The 25,397-nt window shown below is 38.2% G+C and overlaps 1 protein-coding gene across 1 annotated transcript in view; it reads left to right on the forward strand.

The window, feature by feature from the left end:
- Positions 1–25,397, forward strand: part of UVRAG (UV radiation resistance associated) — a 296,412-nt gene that overhangs the window by 38,955 nt on the left and 232,060 nt on the right. Inside the window, exons 3-4 of the mRNA XM_019449868.2 lie at positions 632–666; positions 17,678–17,839. Coding sequence (XP_019305413.1) covers positions 632–666; positions 17,678–17,839 — 197 coding nt within the window. The remainder of the gene's footprint in view (positions 1–631; positions 667–17,677; positions 17,840–25,397) is intronic.

Genomic DNA, 25,397 nt, shown 5'->3' on the forward strand with positions numbered 1-25,397 from the left:
TGTTTGTGTGAATATCTGAGACATTTCTCTCTTGATTGTGCCTTCAGGTTTTGTTAACATGTACGATACGCATGAAGGTTTGTAGAATCATGAAATTTCAAAGCTTGCAAGAGGACCTTTGCTTATTAGTCTAATTCTCTAAGTTGTCTAATGAGAAATGGGCCCAAGGAGATTAAAGAGACAGAATGTTAATGACAGGTAGAAGTAGAAGTTAGGTTACCTGGTTGCTAGATCATTGTCCGTTCCACAGTACTATGATGGATGATCATATTAGAGATGTTTGAGAAAAACAGAGCAGATGGAATCAGTTTTTGCAGAGTGGCCATAAGGTAGGAGAGAAGAAAGTCTAAAATTTTAAGGGCTCAAATTTGTATCTGGGGTAAAATTTACTAAATTAAATCTTAACAAGCTTTGATTTTTCTTTATTAATGTTTTTTCCTTTAAAATCTTTTAATTTATGTTTATTTTTTTGCAGAAAAATAAATTATTTTTGTAGAAAATATAGGGAAATTATATCCCTTGAAAATATTATAAATGTTTTACTGGAACAAATGTTAAAAATTTGCAGGATTAAGAGTTAATGAGCTTATTTTCTTTCATATCACTTATTGTTTTTTTTCTTCTTTTCCAGAATTTTATAGAAGTGAAGTGATTAAGAATTCCTTGGTAAGTTTGATTTCTGACAGGTACACTGACTAAGCCTACAACTCCTGTTTCAGAAAATGCTGAGGCAGAAGTTCAAATTCAGTTCTGGTATTATGATACTTCTACAGTTAAATCTTCGCTTACTTATTGCTTAAATTTTCATTGATTTATTTTGCTGTATCTTTTGTGCTTAGAAAATGCCTGGCACATGGTAGGTGCTTGATGAATGTTTGCTGAAGGAACTGATATTTTCTCTGTTAAAACTTCAAATTTTTTTTTTTTTAACTCAAATTCTATAATTCTGTCAGTTCTATTTACTATAGAGGGTTTTTTTTTTTTTTTTTTGACTATTTGTGTTAACCAAACATAATAAATGATGTCTTTGTTTAGATATAGTTCTTACAAATTTCATGTTAGGGCCATTGTATAGGATCCTTCCACTTGTTTTTTAGTGATGTCATTGCTAAGTTAGAAAGTTGGAAGCGTCCTACTTTTGATAATGTATACTTGAGATATTTGTATGAATGGCTCCGTTTTTTGGGCCATGTTGATAAAAAAAAAAGAGCTTTATGGTAATTATCATATCCTTTTAATGGTCCAAGACCATACCTGATTTGGCCCGTGTTCACTTTTCCCTCCTTATCTCTTAATACTTTTCCTTACTTACTGTGTTCCAGACATACCTCATTTGTTCAGTGCTTTATACATGCTAAGCTTGTCTTATTTCTTATGTCCCCAGCTCTTTATTTCGCTGAAGAAGTCTTTGAGGTCTCAGTGATAGAACTTTGGTTGGCTTTCTATGACTCTTCCATTGAAAGTGGTTCCCTTTCTCCTAGTCACTCTTTTTACATCACCTGTTTTATTTTCTTTAGAGCATTTATCACTCTTGGAAATTCTTATTCACTCATTTGTTTGTGTTGATTATCTATGTCCCACCTACTAGAGAACACAACCATGAGAGCAAGGACCTTGCCCAGAGTCTAGAATATTATAGATGTTCAGCAAATACTTGTCAGATGAATAAATAGATATCAGTGATGTGTTGTGTTTACAGAATCCTTTTACGTATGTATTCCATTTTGGTTCTTAGAACATTCGGTAAGGTGGATGGGGTAGGTCTTAAGAAAATGACATCCAGAGAGGCCCAACAAGTTTTGCAGTCACATGCAGGACCAGATCCCAAGTACAGACCTCTGTCTTTAGGTCTCTGCTACTCTTTCCTCTTTATTAAGCTGCCTTCTAAATGTTTCTAAAATAGCATAATAAATTTGGCTTCTAGGTCAGTTTCCTAGAGCCCACCTCGGAGGAGCTCCAAATCCCCAGTATCGCTCTTATTCTACATATATTCAATGACATATGAACTCATGCCTGACGTATAGTAGCTAATGAGTCAATACCAGTTTCTCTTTCTCTCTTGGCTCAGGTGAAAATAAAAGTGTCCTACAGAGCAGAGAGAGCTAGGGAAGAGTGGGTGGTTTAAGGGGCAGATAGAATAGAATTTCACCTTGATTTATTCTACCCCCACCCCCTTTGATAATCAAAACTCTTGTTGGGAATGATTTTACAATGTCCCATTGCTTTTTCTCTGGATTTGTGTCATAATGGACCCTGTGCTAATAGTGCTCCTTTAGTGTATTGTTCTTCATAATTGGTTTTGTATTTACTTGCTGTCATTTGACTTTCAAGTTCTTATTTCTAAACATCATCTCTTTGAATGTAAACTCTTCGCCTCTTTTTGGCTCCTAGCTTCCATTGCTTCTGAATTGCCCGTGAGGCTGTGATATCTTCATCCCTGGTGTACTTAGATTGAATACATGTTTTATAAAAATATTGTAGAATGGATTTCAGACAAGGGAGAGGTTTGGACAAAAGACTTCCAAAGTCCTTTCAACTTACGGTTTGTACTGCAGTTGTTTCACGGGTATACCACTTACAGCATTTGCTTACATTGTAATTGTTCATGAATGTTTCATCTCCCAAAGCAGATGAAAGCTTTGGAAGGTCAAGAGACTGCTTGACTATCTTTATGTCCCTCTAGCTCCCAGTGTACTTCTTGGGAGTTGTTTGATAAATGTTGATTTGTTGATGTTTCCTTTTAAGGATATGCTTTGAGATTATGGTATTTCTGGCAAGGGTTGTTCTTTCTTTAATAGCTTAATATAGGTTTGATAAACTGCAATTCATTTCTTTTTTTTTTTGGAAAGGACTCTTCCTTCTTTGCTTTTTGCTAAATCATTGTGACTAGTTCAGATTAATGGGCATTGGGTACTATAGGAATCAACAACTCTCAGAGAATATGCTGGAAATGGCACATTGTCACTTCTCTCCTTGCGTTTCTGAAGAACCACAGATAAGCAGAATTTGTTGGTTTTTTCCCTGCTTAGGAGTTTGTGATTTAAAAAAATTTTTTTTTTAACATTTTACTTGTTTTTGAAAGACAGAGACAGAGTGAGAGCGGGGGCAGTGTAGAGAGAGAGAGAGGGAGACACAGAATCCAAAGCAGGCTCCAGGCTCTGAGCTGTCAGCACAGAGCCTGATGCGGGGCTTGAACTCACGAACTGTGAGATCATGACCTGAGCCAAAGTCAGACACTTAACCAACTGAACCACCCAGGGGCCCCAGGAGTTTGTGATTCTTAAGCTATTGTAATATTTGCTGAATAGAGTTAGTGACTTAATGCTCTTATTCCTCCTGGTTACCAGTTATGTGTGGCACATAGAAGGTGCTCAGCAAATGTTTCTTAATGAATAGACTCCTCTAATAGTACGTTTATTGACTGACTTCGAAGTTATATCCTGAACCCCCAGTCTTCCATTAGCTGTTAAAGATTAGGCAAGGCAATGCTTCATTTATTTCTAGCTGAAGCTTTGGGTAAATTTTCACTCTGGTGAGTGAACTAAGTTGAATTCTGGTGAGCTTGTGAATATTGGTTTTTACTCCTGTAACTTTAAGGCTTCAGCTCTTTTCCCTAGGTTTATAGTTTTAGTTTGGTCTCCAGACCAGAGTGGCCGGTTTTGCCATTGTGATGTCAAAGGAAATATGGAAAAATGGCCACAGGGTTGAAAAGTGTTTTTGCCCAAATATTAGATTAAGCTGTCCTTAGGTACCTATCTGTGCATCTTTCTGACTCTGGAATACAGTGTTCTGTGCACTGCCCAGTACATGTGTCACTGGCCACATGTGGCTGCTGAGCACTTGAAATGCGGTTAAGTAATACTGGGGAACTAAATTTTAAATTTTATTTAATTTTAATTTAAATAGCCACAAGTGGCCAATGGATAGTGTATTGGACAGCACAGTCTGGATGCTTTGAAAAGCTTTCTTATAATTTGTAACATTAGCAGGAAGAGATTTCCCTTTTTGTGTGCTCTGAGAAAACAAAACTTTATACTTCTACTACTAGTACCATTCTTAAAAAAACCTTTTTTTTTAATGTTTATTTATTTTTGAAAGAGAGAGCGAGCGAGCGAGCATGGGCAAGGGAGGGGCAGAGAGAGAGGGAGACACAGAATCCGAAGCAGGCTCCAGGCTCTGAGCTGTCAGCACGGAGCCCAAGGCAGGGCTCAAACTCGTGAACCGTGAGATCATGACCTGAGCCGAAGTCGGATGCTTGACTGACTGAACCACTCAGGTGCTCCCCCCCCCCCCCCCGCCCCAGTATCATTCTAAAGCTGTAAGAGCTGTTCATATGGTTGTTTTAGCTTCTTTAATATATATGATAAACCTTATAAAGGCAGGGACATTTTTATAACCTCTGTAGTCATTGTCTTGTGTTTGGTTTGTATTTGGCAAACAAGTAAGAAAAGAGAAAATAGTCTAATCCAAGTTGTCAGTTGTAAGATTTACCATTTTTTCTTGTTCACCAAGAAAAATAAACACTTGTAATTAAACTGAAACACAGGGCTTTTGTAATAGTCCTGGATGAGTTTTGATTCAATCTTCCTAGCTTCTTGTTACTTTGAAATTTCTTTTACCTTTCCAAGGTATTTATTTAGCAGTCTTTCCTTCGTTTAGGTATACTGTTTGACCTGTGATGGGAATCTTTTGTAGGTATCTCGGTAATAAAATATAAATATGCTTCCTTAATCTGTGGGAATTTCATTACATCTTGTAGAAAAGGATGGATGAGGGTTTTTTCTTCATCGACAAATACTTGCTTCTCTAATACCAAATTCATGATTTGTTGCTCTGTGTCTATGCCTTCTTGTCTACATAAAAACAATACTTTTTATTGAAACTTAACATACATAAAGAAGAGTTTACATATCTTAAGTATACACCTGGATGAATTTTCTGAAATTCGTGTAACCACCACGCAGGTCAAGAAATAGGATATTTTTAGTGCCCCAGAAGCCCTCTCATGCCTTCTTCAGTTACTGCTGCTGTCCTGACTTAACATCATAAATTAATTTTACTTACTTTTAAGCTTTATAGAAATGAAATCATACAGTATGCACTCTTTTGTGTCTGACTTCCACTTTATAAGAGTCTCAACTGTATATTGTAAGTCATTCATATTGTAGGTATATTTGTAGTTTGTTTATAATATTGCATTGTGTGAATGTCCCAGAATTTATCCATTTTTCTGTTGATAAGCATTTGGTTAGTTTCTAGTCTTGAGCGAATATGAATAGTGCTGGTGTGAATATTCTCCTCTGTATCTGTTGGTTGAACATGTGTGGACGTTTCTGTTGAGATACATATCTAGGAGTGAGCCTGCAGGGAGTATGCATGTGACCCCCTTGAGTATATAATGCCAGACAGCTTTCCCAGATTATTGTTTCATTTGCAGTCTGGCCAACAGTCTATGAGAGTTCTGGGTTATTCCACATTGTTGCGATCACTTGCTGCTCTTTCAATCTTTTGAATTTAAAATTTTGATAGATATTATGTACAGGGTTTTTTGTTTGTTTCAGTTTACACCAGGAGAGATATTTTAAATGCCAAACTCAGCATGGGTAGTGCCAACGGTGTGCCTAACTTAAAAGAGCCGATATTAAAAACAACTATTTTTGAGGTTGTGCTTGTAGAGACAGTGACTCTTGATGACTGCCACCTGGTGGTCAAAAGTTATAGAACCTTATCGATCTTAACATTTCTAAAATTAAAGTTCATCTTACAAAGCGAAGGCGAGTGCATGTTAGAATTGATCATAAACTGGGGGTGCCTGGGTGGCTCACTGGTTTAAGCATTTGACTCTTGACTTTGACTCAGGTCATGATCTCTCGGTTAGTGAGATTGAGCCCTGTGTCAGGCTCCACGCTGGGCATGGAGCCTGCTTAAAATTCTCTCTCTCCTTCTCTCTCTGCCCCTTCCCCGCTCTCTCAGTCTCTCTCTCTCTCTCTCTGCTTCAAAAATAAAGAATTGATGATAAATCGGACTATGTTAGATGGTAATAAAGATAATGGAGTAAAATAAAGCAGAATCCGAGAGTATCTGGCAGGCTGGGTTGCTCTTTTTCTCTGGTAGTCACATAGATGAAATCATTTGAATAGATAATTGAAAGAAGTGAGGGAACAGGCTATGTACCTATATGGGGAAGGACTGTTGCAGGCCAAGAAACAGGAAGGTGCAAAAGCAGGAGTGTACCTGAGGTTTTCAAGAACTGGCTAAGAAGCTAGTATGGCTATGTGGGGTGGGATGAGCAGGGGTGGTTTGAGGTCTTGCTCAGCAAGTATGACAACAGGGGCAAAGGAACAGAGGATCGGGGCCACAGAGGAAATGACCTGGAGAGATAGGAGATGATGGTTAAGGTCTGGTTAGCAGGAGAGAGATTTGGGCAAGGGTGCAGTTACACGTCACACAAAACTAGGAGTATTTGGTAGGCAAAGACACTCAACTATTTCATTTATCTATTTTCTATTGTCCCTAGCATAGTGCTTCATCCAGAGAAGTCCAACAAATGTCTATCGCATTGAGTAATGAATAATCCACCTTTGACAGGCTAGATGGTAGACATGTGTCTCCAAGTTACAAGTCAAGAGTCATGGTTTGTTCTCAGATACGTTTAGTGTAGAACAGTTAGTCGTCAGTGTATATGCTTTAACTTTAAAGGTCTCTAGTTCAGCTAGCATGTCACACCCTCCAAACCATTTGTTAACTCTTGGATTTTTTTTTGTTTTGTTTTGGTTTAGGAGAAGGCTAGATTGAAGGGTCATTGGTTAATTAATAACTAAAATGATTGAAGCAACAAGAATGGAGGTACCCAGATTCTCTAACATTGATTTTATATGTTTACAAAAGTACAGATGAGTTGTATAATGAACCCACGTGCACCTATCTTTAACAGTTATAAAGTTGGTCATTAGATACTTTTGCAAAAAGGGAGTTTTTAAACTTTGATCACAAAATTACGAGTTTCATGGTAGGAGTAAGAGTGGTGCTAGTTTACATGTGGGTTGAAATTTCCCTGTATCTGTGTGTTTCTTTAATAAATGAGAGGCATCAGTTATTAAGTACCCACCTGTGATTCAAGTAGCGTGTTGGATGCGTGATGTACGTTTTTTTTACCCTGATAGCAGTGCTACAAGGTAAGATACGTGCTGCTTTGGTAGTTAGGGAAACTAAGGTTCAGACAGGCTGAGGAACTTGCTCTAGGTCCCTAGGCTGGTAGTGACTGGTAAAACCAGAGGGCCCCATTCTTTTACAACATAGTGCTCCCTCCCTTTACGTCACATTTCCTTCAGCTTCCTTCCTTCTACTGATTAAATATTCGCTAGAGGTCTAGTGGAGGTCAGTGATAGGCCTTATAATTGAATAAACAAAGTTCTAGAGCCTCTGTTTTTAGGGAAAGCATGTGACATAACTATCAGAACCATAAACTTTGGTTGGAATGTTGACTGCCTGAGCTGTTTCAAATCTTTGGGGAAAAAAACGACTTCACAGTATAAATATTTTTTATGAGTTACTGAGTGATTGTCAAACCGAGTTTATGTTTGAGTTGAATTGTGACCAGATGAATTAACACTTCATCTCTGTGGGTACGTGTACGTGAGAAGAGAGCTGGATCCTCTTGATTTATGCCAAATTATGTTATCCAGTGTTAAACTGCATCATCTGCAGGGGTTCCTAACTTCTGTCTGGTCAACTACATGAGCTGGAGGGAGACTAAGATAATTGACACATGCAATTATAGTACCAGGGAACAACAGGATTTTTTGAAAACATGGAGGAGTATTATTTATCTCAGTTAAGAGAGGATGGCTAGGAAAGGTTTCTGACAGAAAGGAAGTCCTAAGTTGAGATGTGACGGGGGAGTAGAGGTGAATTAGAGGGAAAGAGAGCTGAATGGGCTGAGAAAGAACTACTACTTACAAAATCAACATGCAGTTCCCAAGAGTTACCGTGTATTTTTTGAGAAATTTAACGATTTAAGTTGTGTTTCTTTTTAATTTTTTTTGACATTTATTTTTGAGAGACAGAGAGAGACTTGAGAGACAGAGCACGAGTGGGGGAGAGGCAGAGAGGCAGAGGGAGACAGAGAATCGAAGCAGGTTCCAGGCTCTGAGCTCTAAGCTCAGAGCCCAAGGCAGGGCTCGAACCCACAAGCCATGAGAGCATGACCTGAGCTGGAATCAAGGGTCAGATGCTTAACCGACTGAGCCACCCAGGCACCCCTTCAATTGTTTCTTATGAGGATACATTTGTTATTGAGTGATAAGAACAATGATATTTTGTGAATGTTTTGAAATTTTTGTGCAAGTGTGTTTCTTTAATAAATAAGCAGTCACTGAGCAGTGTTCTGGGGAAATTGTCCTGGTAAAATAATGATTTTGGATTGTCTTGTGGGTAGTTAGTAGGCAGGGAACTTTTCAAAGCCATAAATATCCTGATATTTTGCCACTGTACTTTTTTAGTGAATACGGTATAGGTTCCTAGATGATCTTAGTATTTGAATAATTTGTTCCATCTAGAAAATGGGCTGACATGCATAGGTTAAACATAAATAAAAATCATCTGGGTCTTTATAGTAATAAAGTGCACGGGCAATAAAGTCTCTGAATGTCTGGTAGGCTTTTTTCTGCCTGTGTCTGAATGTACAGACTCAGGAGTTACCGCTCATTGTCTGGCAGCTATTTTGTGAAAGTATAAAGGAAGGTCATTATAATGAGAAGGCTGACAATAGCTGTGCTGGGTTACTGCTGTGTTGGCTTAGAAAGGAAACCCAGCTCATCTGTTTAACCATATGATGTAATGTAAGAACACTAGCCTCACCTTCAAAGGCTTCTAATATGCTAAAAAAATTTTTTTAATGTTTATTTATTTATTTTGAGAGAGAGAGAGAGAGGTAGAGAGTGAGCAGGGGAGGGGCAGAGAGAGAGGAAGACAGAATCCTAAGCAGGCTCCTCACTGTCATCACAGAGCCCCATGTGGGGCTCAAACCCATGAACCACGAGTTCATGACCCAAGCCGAAATCAAGAGTCAGATGCTTAACTGACTGAGCCACCCAGGCGCCCCTCTAATTTATTTTAGAATGAAGTATTTACAAATATTTAATGCAACAACTGCCCCCAGAATCATCACTCTCCCCCATGCAATACAGCCATTCAGATATAGTCACCAAGTGTTGTTTTCACTTTGGAAAGAGGTGGTTCTTTCATACTTTCTCTGGTACTTTATCATTCTGAGAGTGAGAATTTGAAATTATACTGTGTCATATTCTAGAGCACATGTACTTTAGATGAGAGGTCATCTTACACATAGGAGAGGAAATAGCTGCCTTTTTAGGTGGTGTAATTTGAAGGCCAGGAAGGTTCTCCAACTTCTGCTCTTTAGACTTTAAGGCCTAAAATTACATCATGAAGAGATACCTTTATTTGCTTTATCTCTGCAACCTCTTCCTTTTAAAAAAAATTTTTTTAAATGTTTATTTTTGAGAGAGAGAGGCAGAGAGAGAGAGAGGGAGACACAGAATCTGAAGCAGCTCCAGGCTCTGAGCTGCCAGCACAGAGCCCGATGCGGGGCTTGAACTCTGAATGGCAAGATCATGACCTGCGTGGAAGTTGGACGCTTAACCGACTGAGCCACCCAGATGCCCCCAGCAACCTCCTCCTTTTAAGATGCTGTATTTTTTCTGCTATTGGGTTTTTAAGGAATATTAATTTCATTACTTTTTATTGAGATCTAGCATACTGCAGTAAAGGACACAAATAATATCTTAATGATTTTTCAAAGAGAACAGATCATTGTAACCAGATCAAGAAATATAGAACATTATCAGCGCTCCTCATGTTCTCCTTCTAGTCACTACCTCCTCCCAAGGAGAACCACTGTCCTGACTTCTAGCACCATTGATTAGTTTGGCTTGTTTTTGAACTTTATCTATCTGTGTATCTATCTATCTATCTATCTATCTATCTATCTATCTATCTATCTAGATATATATCTATCATGTATAAGCATCATTATATATGTGAGATTCGTCCATATTGTTGCATGTAGTAGTTCATTAAATCTAATGACATGTTCTCTGGTGAACATGTGTATGCATTTCATTTTCCTTAGATACATACTTAAGAGTGGAATCAAGTGCGAGGGTCATCGTTGTTTTCAGCTTTCATGGATATTGCCAAATAGTTTTTCAAAATGTTTATACTGGTTGCAGCCCTATTAGCAGTGTGAGGTTTTTAGCTGCTCTGCATCCTTGCTCAAACTTGGTATTATCTGTCTTTTAAATTTTAGCTATTCTGGCTGGATGGTGGTATTACGTTGTGTTTTTAATTTATATTTCCTCACATACTGTTCTAATTGATTACCTTTTCCAGTTCTATGCTTTTGTCGACCATTTAGACATACATGTTTTAATAAAGTGCATATTCTGGAAAAATATGCCAATTAATGCCAATTAGGAATAAACAAATTCTATGCATGGACTTGACATTTTTATTTATTTATTATTTATTTATTTTATAGGATATATGCGATCTAACTTGGTAGTTTAAGTAGCTCTTTTTTCATGCTTCCTCTTTTTGACTATTTAAGGATAGTGGAGTTGGTGGTCTGTTGAATTCCAGTTAGGTGAAATGTTATCATTTGAATTTTTCATGTTTACATCACATCTTCCCCCCCTCCCCCCCCCCCCCCCACCTTCCCCTTTCTTATTTAGGGAACATTTACCTTTTTTATTTACCTTTTTCTCGTTGACTCAAGGTTGTCATGAGGAACATCCCATCTTATACTAGAGTCTCCTTCAGGGGCTGCCTAGGACTGAGGCCCAAATGCTTTATGGTAAATGATCCCTAGCAGCATGGCCTACGTCCTATACAAAAGTTAGCTGATGTTGTCCTTTTTGTTTGTTTTCTTTTTGTCTTTAATTGTTATCATGTGTTTAAAGGCAGATACGTAGACTTTGACTTCCTGTTCCAGTTATAACCAAATGTGTGACCTTATGCAAATCACTTAATGGTTTATAGTATATATACAATAGTATATAGTATAGTATCTCCTTTGAAAAATTGGGATAATACTGTCAACTCAGAGGACTCTGAGTTTTGTGAAGATTAAGTATAGCATATCTGTAATGAATCATTCGTTCTTGTGGTAATATTTTAGTTTTTGCTGTCATGTTTAATTACTTATTTGTGTCTCGGCCCTGCTCAGGTGTACATGAGGTGATAGAACAGTAAGAGCAAGTTTGAGTCCTGTGAAGGGACCCCAGTTCCTTTTGGCCAGAGAATAGAGCACGGGTCGAGGGCAGAGTTCTCCCTTCCTCTTTCTGCTTCTGGCTGTGGGATCCAAAATAAGGAAATTGTTGACAATCTCTTAAGGTCCCTTTTGTTCTAAATTGTCTTCTGTAATTTGGTGGGGTGAAAAAAAACCCCAAGAACCAGACACAGAAAAAAGAACATGAGAGGAATTTTAGAGACCTAGGTTCAAATTCTGGTGCTATTTTTACTACGAGACCTTGGATAAGGCACTTAGCTATTGTGTTTCATTGATTCTCAGGTGCACATTTTTTCACAGTATAATACCTTTGAAATCTAGATGCATCTTAAAATCATTGCTACTTTTTTTTTTAATGGCACATAAAATAATGATACTTCCTTTTTTTTATTTTTAATTTTTTTTTTTAACGTTTATTTATTTTTTTGAGACAGAGAGAGACAGAGCATGAACGGGGGAAGGTCAGAGAGAGGGAGACACAGAATCTGAAACAGGCTCCAGGCTCTGAGCTGTCAGCACAGAGCCCGACGCAGGGCTTGAACTCACAGACCGCGAGATCATGACCTGAGCCGAAGTCGGACGCTTAACCGACTGAGCCACCCAGGCGCCCCAAAATAATGATACTTCTTATCATTGGTGGTAATTCAGACTTGATGAAATATGATATTTTATCTTTTTAACTAATGAGGTTAACCGGTTGTCTTATTTACTACAGGTGGGCTTATTGATATGAACAGTGCTGTTTTATTAAACAGATTAGATACTTCTGTCTAATGCTAGGATAGGCTTTCTTCTGTGTCCTTTTCATGTTATCTGACTTTATATAGTACCTGTCACTAATAAAATGTTAAAATGGCAGCTATTACTATAATTATGATTATTCTGTTTAAGCTTTATAACTCTGTAAGGTGATGGTTGTTCTGGTTTTTATAAGTGAGTATTGTAAGATACAGAGGGGATTATGTGGGTTAGCAGTATAGCTTAACTTCAGCACTTGCCTCTCTGCCATACTGCTCTGCCCCTCAGCTCTGTTTGACAGACCAAAGGCTGAAGTTAAATGACTTCATAAGCCAGTGGTTCTGTTTGGTTGATTGCCGCGGTTCCATCCACATTTCTAGCGATCACTTTGGTGTCTGCGAAGCTTACTGACTGGTCAGATTGTGCTCTACCCTTATTTAGCAGGGCTGCTGAAACAGTTACAGTCACGTAGATCCTGGGGGTCATACAAGAATGGAATTCTGTTGATCGTAGGCTAAAATTTGTGGATGGGTGGGAATTTAGTTGGTTTTTTTTTTTAAATGATTCAATATAAAACTGATTGCATAAATGTGCTTACTGTATTATCATCGTGCTGTTTATTGATGGTCTTTCAGTATCCTCAGACATCCATATCAATTGATCAGACATTCATTCACTAATGCAGCAAATACTTACTGAGTGCATACCACGGATTTTTCAAGCTTTGAAGATCTTGTGAACAAATCAGACAATGTTACTGTCTGTCAGAGCTTTTATTTTAGTGGAAGGAAATCAGGCAATAAAAATATCAAACTATAAGTGAAAAAGATATATCAGACATAAAGTACTGTGAAATTGGAAGTCATGTCTTATCTCCAGAAACTTTAACAACCAAACCCACAAAACACATGCGTCAGTATATCTCCCAAAACAAAAGCAAGCACTACCCTACTCCCCTCCCTGCTTTGGTCAGAAAAATAACTGTCACAGAGCCAAGAATTGTTATTCTTGTATGAGGACTGTTTGATTGACTGATTTATATTGTATTAAAATTGTTAATTTGGTAAGATTGATTATATTTACATTTAGCATTTCAACTATCTGAATGATTCTCTTAATGAAAAATAAAGCTTTTTAGAGCATAAAGTTGACCTTGTCATTCTTACCTTAAAACTTTTCTCCCCATACTGTACAAAGTAAAAGTACTCCTTGGCAAGGCATAAAACATCCTTCAGGTTTAAAAAAGATTTTTTTTAATGTTTATTCATTTTTGGAGAGACAGAGACAGAGTGTGAGCATGGAAGGGGCAGAGAGAGGGAGACACAGAATCTGAAGCAGGCTCCAGGCTCTGAGCTGTTAGCACAGAACCCAACACGAGTCTTGAACTCACAAAATGCGAGATAATGGCCTGAGCCGAAGTTAACCACTTAACCAACGGAGCCACCCAGGCGCCCCCATTTTTTTTTTTTTTAAGATTTTTTTAAATTATTATTTTTAAGTAATCTCTATGCCCAACATAGGCCTTGAACTCACGACCCTGAGATCAAGAGTTGCATGCTCTACCAACTAAGCCAGCCAGGTGTCCCCAAAGAATCTTCAATTTAGTGCCTTGTTTATTTCTTGAGCTTTGTGAACCATTACGCTTGCATGCATTCCAGTTGTCTTAGCTCCCTGACCACATCATACGTCATACTGCTGGACCCTTGTTTATGGTGTTCCCTGTGCCTGCCGTTCCTTATTTTAACCTGGGGAAATCCTGTTTATCCTTTAGAAGTCAAGTTTCACAGCCTCTGTGGTGATGTCTTTCCCCGATTCATTTAAAGTTTATTTACTCCCGTTTGTGCTACTGTGTAGCCTTTTGCATAATTCTTCTACTGACCTTTTCATGAAGTAATGTAATTCTTTAAATAGAGGTTTGAATCTAATACTTTAGAGGTATTTTGAAGGCATTTATGTGTTGGTTCTTAATAATTGTGCATTAAGTATTGAATAAATAGATGAATTACCATATGAGGCCATGTTAGTGAGAAATTAGAATATATCCTCCTAGTGACAATAAGCAGCAAAATTCAGAAGTACTGGTGGTCATTCTGAGGAGCTGCATGCAGCATGGACTTCCCTTCTAGGGCAGGGCCCTGCTGGCCAGTGCTCTGGAGAAGCCTGGAGAATCGGCAAAGCTCTGAGGGGGACTAACTCATCGAGATGGCTAAGGGACCTATTTCTGCTGGCTTCGGCTGGAGAAGAGCTAAGTCTGTCTCTTTTCCGGTCTTGTCAGAACGGAGAAATCGGGGCCACCCTGGGGCTTTGTCATCTGTTGAGCCCCTCCTTGTGTGTCCGGGGCTCTGGGGTATGGTCCTATGAGGAAGAATTATCACCTCATTTTACAGAGGAAGAAGCCAACCCAGGGAGCTGAAACAGACTTCTCCAGCTCACCACACTAACGTGACCTTGTTCGGCTGGGTTGGTTTTTGTTGGCTTTAAGACCGTTATGGACCCACGTGGGTCCCGGCCCTCTTCTCCCTTCATTCCTACTCTCCCTGGGTGACCTGGCTCATGACATGGCTGCCACTTCCACCTGTACCTCTCTTCTGGGCTCCAGACTGTCAGCCTGACGTCCATGCCCACGTATCCCAAAGGCATCTCATACCTGGCACGTTCAAGAGCGGACTCCTGGTTCTCTTGCCCTGCCCCCCCCACCCCCCATACCGTATCCCTTACCCTTTGCCAGTCTCCCCCTGCACAGAAAACGGCACATCATCTGCCCAGTTGTTTGAGGCAGAAACCCAGGAGACCTTCTAGATTCCTCCCTTATCTATGCCCTCCCTCCAACCCATCAGCAACTCCTGTCACATCTAGTTCCAAAACCCATCTCCCTTACCTGTTCCACGTCCATTCTCCGTCTCCCAGACCATCATCTGCAGGCCCTACTACGGTAGCCTCTGTACTGATGTTCCTCCTCCTCTTACTGTTTTCTTCACTCAGCAAATGGTTGGCAGGTGCTCCTGTACTGTTTACAGGTATACGTCATTTTACTGCACTTCAGTTTACTGCGCTTCACAGATAATGTGTTTTTACAGATTGGAAGTTTATGATAACCTGGCTTTGACCAAGTCTGTTGGCACCATTTTTCCAAAAACATTTGCTTACTTTCTGTCTCTGTGTCATGTTTTAGTGATTCTCACAATATTTCAAAATTGTCATTATGATTATACTTGTTATGGTGACCTGTGACATTGCTATCACAATGCACTGCACCCATATAAGATGGTGAACTTAACTGATAAATGTTGTGTGTGTTCTGACTCCTCCACCGACCAGCCCATTTCCCCACTTCTCTCCCTCTCCTCCAGCCTCCCTATTTCCCTGAGACATAACAATATTGTGATTAGGCCAGTTAATAACCCTACAATGGCCCATTAAATGTTCAAGTGAAATAAAGAGTCACATGCCTCTTGCTTTACATCACAAGCTAGAAATGATTAAGCTTAGTGCAGAGAGCCTGTTGAAAGCCAAGATATATACCAAAGCCAGGCCTCTTGCACCCAGTAGTTAGCTAAGTTGTGAATGTAAAGGAAAAGTTCTTGAAGGAAATTAAAGGTGCTGCTCCAGTGAACACAGGATGATAAGAAAGTGAAAACAGTCTTACTGCTGATGTGGAGAAAGTTTGAGAGGTCCCAATAGGAGATCAAGCCAACCACAACATTCCCTTAAGTCAAAGTTTAATCTAGAGCAAGACCCTAACTTTCTTCAATTACATGAAGGCTTGGAGGGGTGAGGAAACTGCAGAAGAAAAGTTTGAAGCTAGCATAGGTTGGTTCATGAAGTTTAAGGAAAGAAACTGTCTCTATAACACAAAAGTGCAAGGTGAAGCAGCAAGTGCTGATGTAGAAGCTGCAGCAAGTTCTCCAGAAGATCTGACGAAGATAATTAATAAAGGTGGCTACATTAAACAGCAGATTTTCAATGTAGATCAAACAGCCTTCTTAATTGGAAAAAGGTGCCATCTAAGACTTTCACAGCTAAAGAGGTCAGTGCCTAGTTTCAAAGCTTCAAAAGAACAGTCTGACTCTCTTGTTACGAACTAATGCAGCTGGTGACTTTAAGTTGAAGCCAATGTCATACCATTTTGAAAATTTTAGGGCCCTTAAAAATTGTGCTAAATCCATTCTGCCTCTGCTCTATAAATGGAGCAAGAAAGCCTGAGTGGCAACACATCTGTTTCCAACATGATTTCATGAATATTTTAAGCCCACTGTTGGGATCTGCTCAGAAAAAGATTCCTTTCAAGATACTACTCCTCATTGACAATGCACCTGAACACTCTTGACCTCTGATGGAGGTGTAAAATGAAATTAATGTTGTTTTCATGCCTGCTAACAACATCCATTCTGTAGCTCGTGGATCCAAAGAGTAATTTCAACATTCAAGTCTTATTATTTAAGAAATAAATTTCATAAGGCTGTAGCTGCTATAGATAGCGATTCTGATAGATCTGGGCAAAGCCAATTAAGAACCTGCCAGAAAGGATTCACCATTCTAGATTCCATTAAGAACATTGTGGTTCATGGGAAGAGGTCAGAATAATATTGAGAGGATTTTGGAAGAAGCTGATTCCAGACCTCATGAACGACCTCATGGGGTTCAAGACTTCAGTGGAAGAAGTGATGACAGACGTTGTAGAAATAGGGAGAGAAGTAGAATTACAAGGGGAGCCTGAAGACGGGGCTGAATTGCTGTTATCTCATGATAAAACTTGAACAGATGAGGACTGGCTTCTCATGGATGAAGAAAGAAAGTGGTTTCTTGAGAAAGAATCTACTCCTGGTTAAGATCCTGTGAAGATGGTTGAAATGACGAGGAAGGATTTAGAATATTACCCAAATTTAGTTGTTAAAAAACAGTGGTAGGTTCAAGAGGTTTGATTGTAATTTTGAAAGAGGTTTTACTGTGTGTAAAGTACTATCCTCATTGCATACACCAACATCAACATCGAGGCAATGCCCTCCACCAGCAAAAAGATTATGACTTGCTCAATGCTCAGATGATGGTTACATTTTTAAGCAGTATTTTTTTTAGTGTTTATTTATTTTTGAGAAGGGGGAGAAGCAGAGAGAGAGGGGGACAGAGGGTCTGAAGCGGGCAGTGTATTGACAGCAGAGAGCCTGATGTGGGGCTCAGACTCACAAACTGTGAGATCATGACCTGAGCCGGAGTTGGACATTTAACTGACTGAGCCACTCAGGTGCCCCAGTAATAAAGTATTTTTTAAAAGGTGTTTACGTTTCTTTTTTTTAGACATAATGCTATTGAACACTTAAGAGACTGTGTTATATTATAAACATAACTTTTCTATGCAGTGAGAAACCAAAAGATTCATTTGACTTGCTTTAGTGTGAAACTTGCTTTATTGTGGTAGTCTGGGACCAAACCGGCAATTAGCTCCGAGGTATGCTTATACCATTATCACTACCATTGTGTTAATGGGAATGTCTTCCTGATTCATTTAGGTTTGTAATTTAATACATTTATGAGGTCTTTTGGTTTTTAAAAACAAAATGATTTATAACCTAATTGAAATAATTATAAACAAGTTAGAGTCTTCATAAAGCACACTCTCCTTTCCATCAACAGAATCCAACGTGGCGGAGTCTTGATTTTGGAATAATGCCAGACCGTCTTGATACATCTGTGTCTTGTTTCGTGGTGAAGATATGGGGTGGAAAGGAGGACATCTACCAGCTTTTGATTGAATGGAAAGTCTGTTTGGATGGGCTGAAATACTTGGGTCAGCAGGTAATTATTTGTTTATTTATTTATAATGTTTATGTATTTTTTTAATTTTTTTTAACGTTTTATTTATTTTTGAGACAGAGAGAGACAGAGCATGAACGGGGGAGGGGCAGAGAGAGAGGGAGACACAGAATCTGAAACAGGCTCCAGGCTCTGAGCTGTCAGCACAGAGCCCGACGCGGGGCCCGAACTCACAGACCGCGAGATCATGACCTGAGCCGAAGTCGGCCGCTTAACCGACTGAGCCACCCAGGCGCCCCAATGTTTATGTATTTTTGAGAGAGAGAAAGAAAGAGAACATGAGCAAGGGAGGGGCAGACAGAGAGGGAGACACAGAATCTGAAGCAGGCTCTAGGCTCTGAGCTGTCAGCACAGAGCCCAATGCGGGGCTTGAACCCATGAACCGCGAGATCAAGACCTGAGCCAAAGTTGGACACTCAACTGACTGAGCCACCCAGGCGCACCCCCACTTTTTTTTAATGTTTAGGGAATTTTTAGATTCTAGTTATGAGTAGTTGTCTTCTCTAAATTAACCTATCTAACCTTTCTGTAGATTCTTACGATTCTACGTTTCCGATCATAGAGAACTTTGATGATTGTTTACTTAATTATAGAAATTTGAGTCATTACCAAGTTTGAAAAATAATTTTTAACTGAGGAAACTTATGAGGAAGCACCCTAAGCTGCTAATTCAAGAGGATTTTTTCCTGGGAGGTGTAGGAAAGAATATACTTTCCAATAGCATTCTGCTTCTTCTGTTTTATTGGATATTCCCCGATAGAATCTAAACATTAAGTTGCAAATATGGAATGTACTATAAAGCGCTTCTCTTATGATCCGTAGAGTTGAGTTGTTTCAGGAATAAGGAGAGCTACTGTTTATTGAGCACGGAGATAACAATTGCCTGGTTTATACACTGCTACCAATCCCCTTTGAGTGATGTACCTATTGGATCATAGCACCCTTCTAGCTGAGCTCAGAAGTAGCTCCATAATCCCTTCTGACACTGTTCTGGGATGCAACTAGTAATTTATCAGAGTTGCATATGATTTGAAACCTATTTACCATCCCCAGACATAGATTATTATAATTTGTGTTTGTGTCAGCCTTGTGAAGTTTGGTATTATTGCCCTTATTTTCCAGATGGGAAAATTGAACCATAGAGAGTTTAAAAAACTGTTCAAGATCACACTGCTAGGCGGAGCTGGGATTTGATTCCAGGCCTGGCTGACTTACAAATTTATTCTTTGTTTTGTATCACACTAATATATACATATAGTCCTTGGTAGTCCACCTACCTTGGAATGAGTGCTGTATCTATTTTGTGATACCCGAGGGACTGCTGTTAAAGGTAACTTTAAAATATTAGTCATATCTATGAATATCCTTGATGTTTCTTAATATTTATTCAATATAGACTTTCTGGTATATTTCTTTTAAAGAATCAATTTACTTCTACATGTTTTTTTTATCAGATTAAAAAAAAATCCTCTACCCTCATTTTGCTTATTGTATACTTTATTTTGTGTTCTTCTGTATAGTGACCAGAACAATGCATATAATGGATATTTTCCATAACTAAATTCTAATGGCTACAGATTCTTAATCTTTTGTTTTTGTATTATTCTCCCTGTTTTAGGACTGGTTTTTTAAAAAATTTTTTTTTTAATGTTTATTTATTTTTGAGACAGAGAGAGACAGAACATGAACGGGGGAGGGTCAGAGAGAGAGGGAGACACAGAAGCTGAAACAGGCTCCAGGCTCTGAGCAGTCAGCACAGAGCCCGACACGGGGCTTGAACTCACAGACCGCGAGATCATGACCTGAGCCGAAGTCGGACGCTTAGCCAACTGAGCCACCCAGGCACCCCTTTAGGACTGGTCTTAATAAAAATTTATAAAACACTGACTTTTAGCTTAGGGCCTTTTTTCCTCTTTTGGTACGGTATACTTGTTGCCTTTAGATTGGCCAACCAGAGCCCTGCGCTGAGGCAGTACTCTTTCTGTCTTCCCAAATACCATAGTTGGCTCTCTGTGGATAGACTCTGGTATTGAGTACTTGTTTGTCTTTCTTCTGAAAGTACCTGCATTTCTCAGAGGATGATGCTTCTTAACATTAGAGTGTATGGCTATAGAAGCAATGAAGATGGCCTTCATGCTTTCAACTCACATATTCCTTAGGTAGTGATCTTGAAATACCCAACTGTGTTTATGTCAAACTTGCTTAATTGCAGAGAGTCAACTTTCAGGTGTCTTATTATAAATATAAAGCTGGTTATGCTGGTATAACGGAGAACAAGAGAAAGGGAAAACATATTTTTAAAGCCAATTAGAAACTTAGTATCATTGTAGAAAGTCAGAACTCACCTATGAAATAGATATAACAAGTAATATACTACTAGAAAATCAGATAAACTTGGATTACAAATTGGGGTACCTGGGTGGCTCAGTTGGTTAAGTGGCTGACTTTAGCTCAGGTTATGATCTCGCCATTCGTGGGTCTGAGCCCTGTATCAGGCTCTGTGCTGACAGCTCAGAGCCTGGAGCCTGGGATTCTATGTCTCCCTCTCTCTCTGCCTCTCCCCCACTCATACTCCATCTCTCTCTCTCTCTCTCTCTCTCTCTCTCTCTCTCTCTCTCTCTCACTCAAAAACAAATAAACATAAAAAAATAGAGTTACAAATTTTCAGACTAAGCAAGATTAAGATGTATGAGGATAATAGAATTACTTAGGTTCATTGATCATGTACTTTCTATCAGGCATTGTTCTTACTGTTAAGGATCCAGAGGTGGGTAAGACAAGATCCTTAGACTTAGTACACTGATAATTGATGAATACTTGCATAGACCTGCACAGTACCATACTGTTTTAATTACTACGGCTTTGTAATACAATTTGGGGGAATATATGGAAGAGGTATTTAGACAGGACTAGGTAGAGTCAGGTTGGGCTGACTTTTGAATGAAATTTTCTTTTGCAAGTCAGGTTGTTGAGGTATAATGGATATATAATAAAATTCACCCTTTTAAGGTATACAGTTCAGTAGGCTTGACAAATGTGTGAAGTCTAGTAACCACCACAATGAGTAGTGCTGCTGTGAATATTTAAATATAGGTCTTTTTGTGGACATATGTTGTCATTTCTCTTGAGTAAATACCTAGGAATGGGATGTCTGGGTCTAGTTTTAAGTGTGTGCTGAAATTTATAAGAAGCTGCCAAACTATTTGCCATTCTGGTGGGTTTGAAGTGGTATCTTGTGATTCTTTTTTTTTTTTTAAGTTTTTATTTTAATTACCTAGTACTCATCATGACAAGTGCACTCCTTAATCCCCATCACCTATTTCACCTATTCCTCTACCCACCTGCCCTCTGGTAACCATCAGTGTGTTTTCTGTAGTTAAGAGTCTGTTTCTTGGTTTGCCTCTCTCTCTCTTTTTTCACTTCATTTGTTTCTTAAATTCCACATATGAGTGAAATGATACGGTATTTATCTTTCTCTGACTGACTCATTTCACTTAGCATTATATTCTCTAGATGCATCCAAATCATTGCAAATGGCAAGCTTCCATTTTTTATGGCTGAGTAATATACCATCTCTCTCTCTCTCTCTCTCTCTCTCTCTCTCTCTCTCTGTGTGTGTGTGTGTGTGTGTGTGTGTCTCCCTCTCTCTCTCTCTCTCTCTCTCTCTCTCTCTCTCTCTCACACACACACACACACACACACACACACACACACCATATCTTCTTTATCCATTCATCAGTCGATGGACACTTGGGCTGCCTACATATCTTAGCTACTGTAAATAATGGTTCTATAAACATAGGGGTGCATGTATCTCTTTGAATTAGTGTTTTTGTATTGTCTGGGTAAATACTTAATAGTGCAATTGCTAGATCATAGTGTAGTTTTATTTTTAACTTTTTGAGGAACCTCCATACTGTTTTCCACAGCGGCTGCACCAATTTGCATTCCCACCAACAGTGCGTGAGTGTTCTTTTTCTTCACATTCTTGCCAACACCTGTTGTTTCTTGTATTGTTGATTTTAGCCATTCGGATAGTTATGAGGTGATATTTCATTATAGTTTTGATTTGCATTTCCCTGATGGTAAGTGATGATGAGCATCTTTCCATGTGTCTGTTGGCTGTGAATGTCTTTTTTGGAGAAATGTCTGTTTGTGCCTTCTGCCCTTTTTAAAATTGGATTATTTGCTTTTTGGGTGTTGAGTTTTATGAATTCTTTATATATCTTGGATATTAACCCTTATAAGATATGTCATTTGCAAATATCTGTTCCCATTCAGTAGGCTGCCTTTTAGTTTTGTTGATTGTTTCCTTTGCTGTGCAGAAGCTTTTTATTTTGATGTAGTCCTGATAGTTTAATTATGCTTTTATTTCCCTTGCCTCAGGGGACCTATGTTGCTACAGCCAATGTCAGAGAAATTATTCCCTGTGTTCTTTTCTGGGATTTTTATGGTTTCAGGTCTCACATTTAGGTCTTTAATCCATTTTGAATTTATTTTTGGGTATGGTGTAAGAAAGTGGTCCAGTTTCATTCTTTTGCATGTGTCTGTCCAGTTTCCCCAACACCCATTTGTTAAAGAGACTGTCTTTTTCCCATTGGATAGTCTTCTCTGCTTTGTCAAAGATTAATTGACCATATCATTGTGGGTTTATTTCTGGATTTTATATTATGTTGCATTGATCTATGTGTCTGTTTTTATGCCAGTGCCATACTGTTTTGATTACCACAGCTTTATAATATAACTTGAAGTTTAGAATTGTGATGCCTCCAGCTTTGCTTTTCTTTTTCAAGATTGCTTTGACTATTCAGGGTCTTTTGTGGTTCCATATATATTTTAGGATTGTTTATTTTATTTCTGTGAAAAAATGCTGTTGGTATTTTGATAGGCATTACATGTGTAGATTGCTTTGACTAGTAAGACATTAAAAAAATTTTTTTTAAATGTTTATTCATTTTTGAGAGAGAGAGAGACAGAGCATGAGCCAGGGAGGGGCAGAGAGAGAGGAGACATAGAATCTGAAGAGGGCTCCAGGCTCTGAGCTGTCAGCACAGAACCTGACGTGGGGCTTGAACCCATGAACCATGAGATCAAGACCTGAGCTGAAGTTGGACGCTTAACCGACTAAGACACCCAGGCACCCCTGAGTAGTACGACATTTTAACGATATTTGTTCTTCTAGTCCATGAGTGTAGAATTTGGAATGTGTTTCCATTTCTTTGCATTGTCTTTAATTTCTTGTTTTCAGAGCATAGGTCTTTCACTGCTTTTTTGGGTTTATTCCTAGGTATCTTATTTTTTTGGGTACAATTGTAAATGGGATTGTTTTCTTAATTTCTCTTTCTTCTGTTTGTGCTGCTTTGTTATGGGTGTATAGAATCTTGTGATTTTAATTTGAATTTCTCTGGTGATGAAATCATGTTGAGCAGTTCAAAAAATGTTTGTCATCAGTCTCTCTTTCTCTTACCCTTTTTTTGTAAAATATTCAGATTTTTGCCCACTTTTTATTTGGTTGTTTGAATTCTCATTATCGAGTAGAATTTCTGTATGTATTCTGGATATGAGTCAGTTCTTTATAAGATCTGTATTTTCCAATTATTTTCTGCCAGTCTGTGGCTTTTCATTTCTTTAAGTGCCGTTCAAAGAACAGAAGCTTATAAGTGTTGATGAAGTCTGCTATATTAGCTTTTACTTTAATGTTTCATCCTTTTTGTGTTTTATCTAAGACATCTTCACCTAATCCAAGGTCACAAAGATTTCTCTTATGGAGTTTTTTCTCTAGAAGTTTTATAGTCTTAGGTTTTATGTTTATGCCTATGATCATTTTGAATTCACTTTTATTTAAAGTGTAAGGTTCGTTGTTTTGCAGATAGATGAACATTTGTTCCTGTACTCTGTTGTAAGAGCTCTTATTGAATTACCTTGCTATCTTTGTTGAAATGAATTGTTTAAAATCATTTGTATGGGTCTGTTTCTGGACTGTATTGTATTTTATTGATCTGCACGTCTGTCTTTATGCCAATACTACATGATCTTGAATATTGTAGTTTTATACGTCATGAATTCAGGTAATATGCATCCTCCAACTTTGATCTTTTTTTCAGTGTTGTTCTGGCTATTCTAGATCTTTTGCTTTTACATATATATTTTAGGATTAATTTGTCAATTCTACAAAAATCTAAGAAAATTTGGGAAGAATTGACATCTCAATGGTATCGAGTGTTTCAATCTGTGGACATGGTATCCCTGCATTTGTGAAAATCTTATTTCACTCATCAGCATCTTGTAGTTTTCAGTATACAGATCTTGCACATATTTTGATAGATTTGTACCTGTGGATTCCATGTTCTTTAATGCTAGTTTAAATGCTGTTCCTTTAAAAAACTATTCCTATTTGCAACTATTGTTGCTAATATATACAAACATTTCTGTGTGGAGCATGTATTCTCTGACCTTGCTAAACTCATTTATTAGGTCTAGTAGTTTTTTGGTAGATTCCTTTTATAAATTCTGCCTATATAGGCAGTCATATCTGTGCACACATTGTTTAATTTCTTCTCAATGGTATGTATTTTTTCTCTTTTTCTTGTCTTATTTCATTGGTTCAGACTTCAGTACAATGTAATGTTGAATAGAAGTGAGTAGAGTAGACATCCTTGTTTTGTTACTGATGTTGGTTAAAAGTATTCAGTCCTTCGTTATTAAGTATAATACTAGCTGTAAATTTTGTAAACACTTTATCAGGTTCAGGAAATTTCCTTTCATAATGGATTATATTTGCTAGTATTTTGGTAAGACTTCTTTCATCTGTGTCCGTGGGGGATATTGGTCTGTACTTTTCTTGCATTGTTCTTTTCTGGTTTAGTATGAGAGTAATGCTGGTCTTGTAAAATAGATTGGGAAGTGTTTAGCTTTCTGTTTTCTGGAAGGATTTGTGTAACAAAGTTGGTATTCATTATTACACAAATGTTTGACAGAATTCTTCAGTGAACCCATTTGGGTGTTAAGATTTCCCTGTGGGAAAGTTTAAAAGTATAACTTCTATTACTTAACTAGATATGGGGCTTTTTAGGTTATCTATTTCTTTTTGAGTGAGCTTTGATAGTTTGTTTTCCTAAGAGTTTGTCAGTTTCACATAACATTTCAAATTTATTAGTATAAAAATTTTCACAGTATTACTCTATTCTTGTAAGGCTTATAGGCTGTCTAATGATCCTTGCCTCTTTCATTCTTGCTATCAGTAATTTCTGTCTCTTTCTACTCTTAATCACTCTGCCTAGAGAGTTATCCATTTTCTCAGCTTTGCAAAGAACTGGTATTTAGTTTCATTGATTATCGTTATTTTCAGTTTCATTGATTTCTCATTTTATACTTATAATTTTCTTTCTTTTGCTTGCTTTGGGTTTACTTTGCTCTTCTTTACTAGTTTCTCAAGGTAGGATTTTGCATTACTGTTTTGAGACTTATCTTTTCTAAAGTAAGCATTTAATAAATTTTCCTCTAAGCCTTGCAATAACTGACTCACAGACTTCAATGTTGT

Source organism: Panthera pardus, unplaced genomic scaffold (assembly GCF_024362965.1).
Source record: "Panthera pardus isolate Hobbes unplaced genomic scaffold, ASM2436296v1 HiC_scaffold_12, whole genome shotgun sequence".
NCBI classification, from domain to species: Eukaryota; Metazoa; Chordata; class Mammalia; order Carnivora; family Felidae; genus Panthera; species Panthera pardus.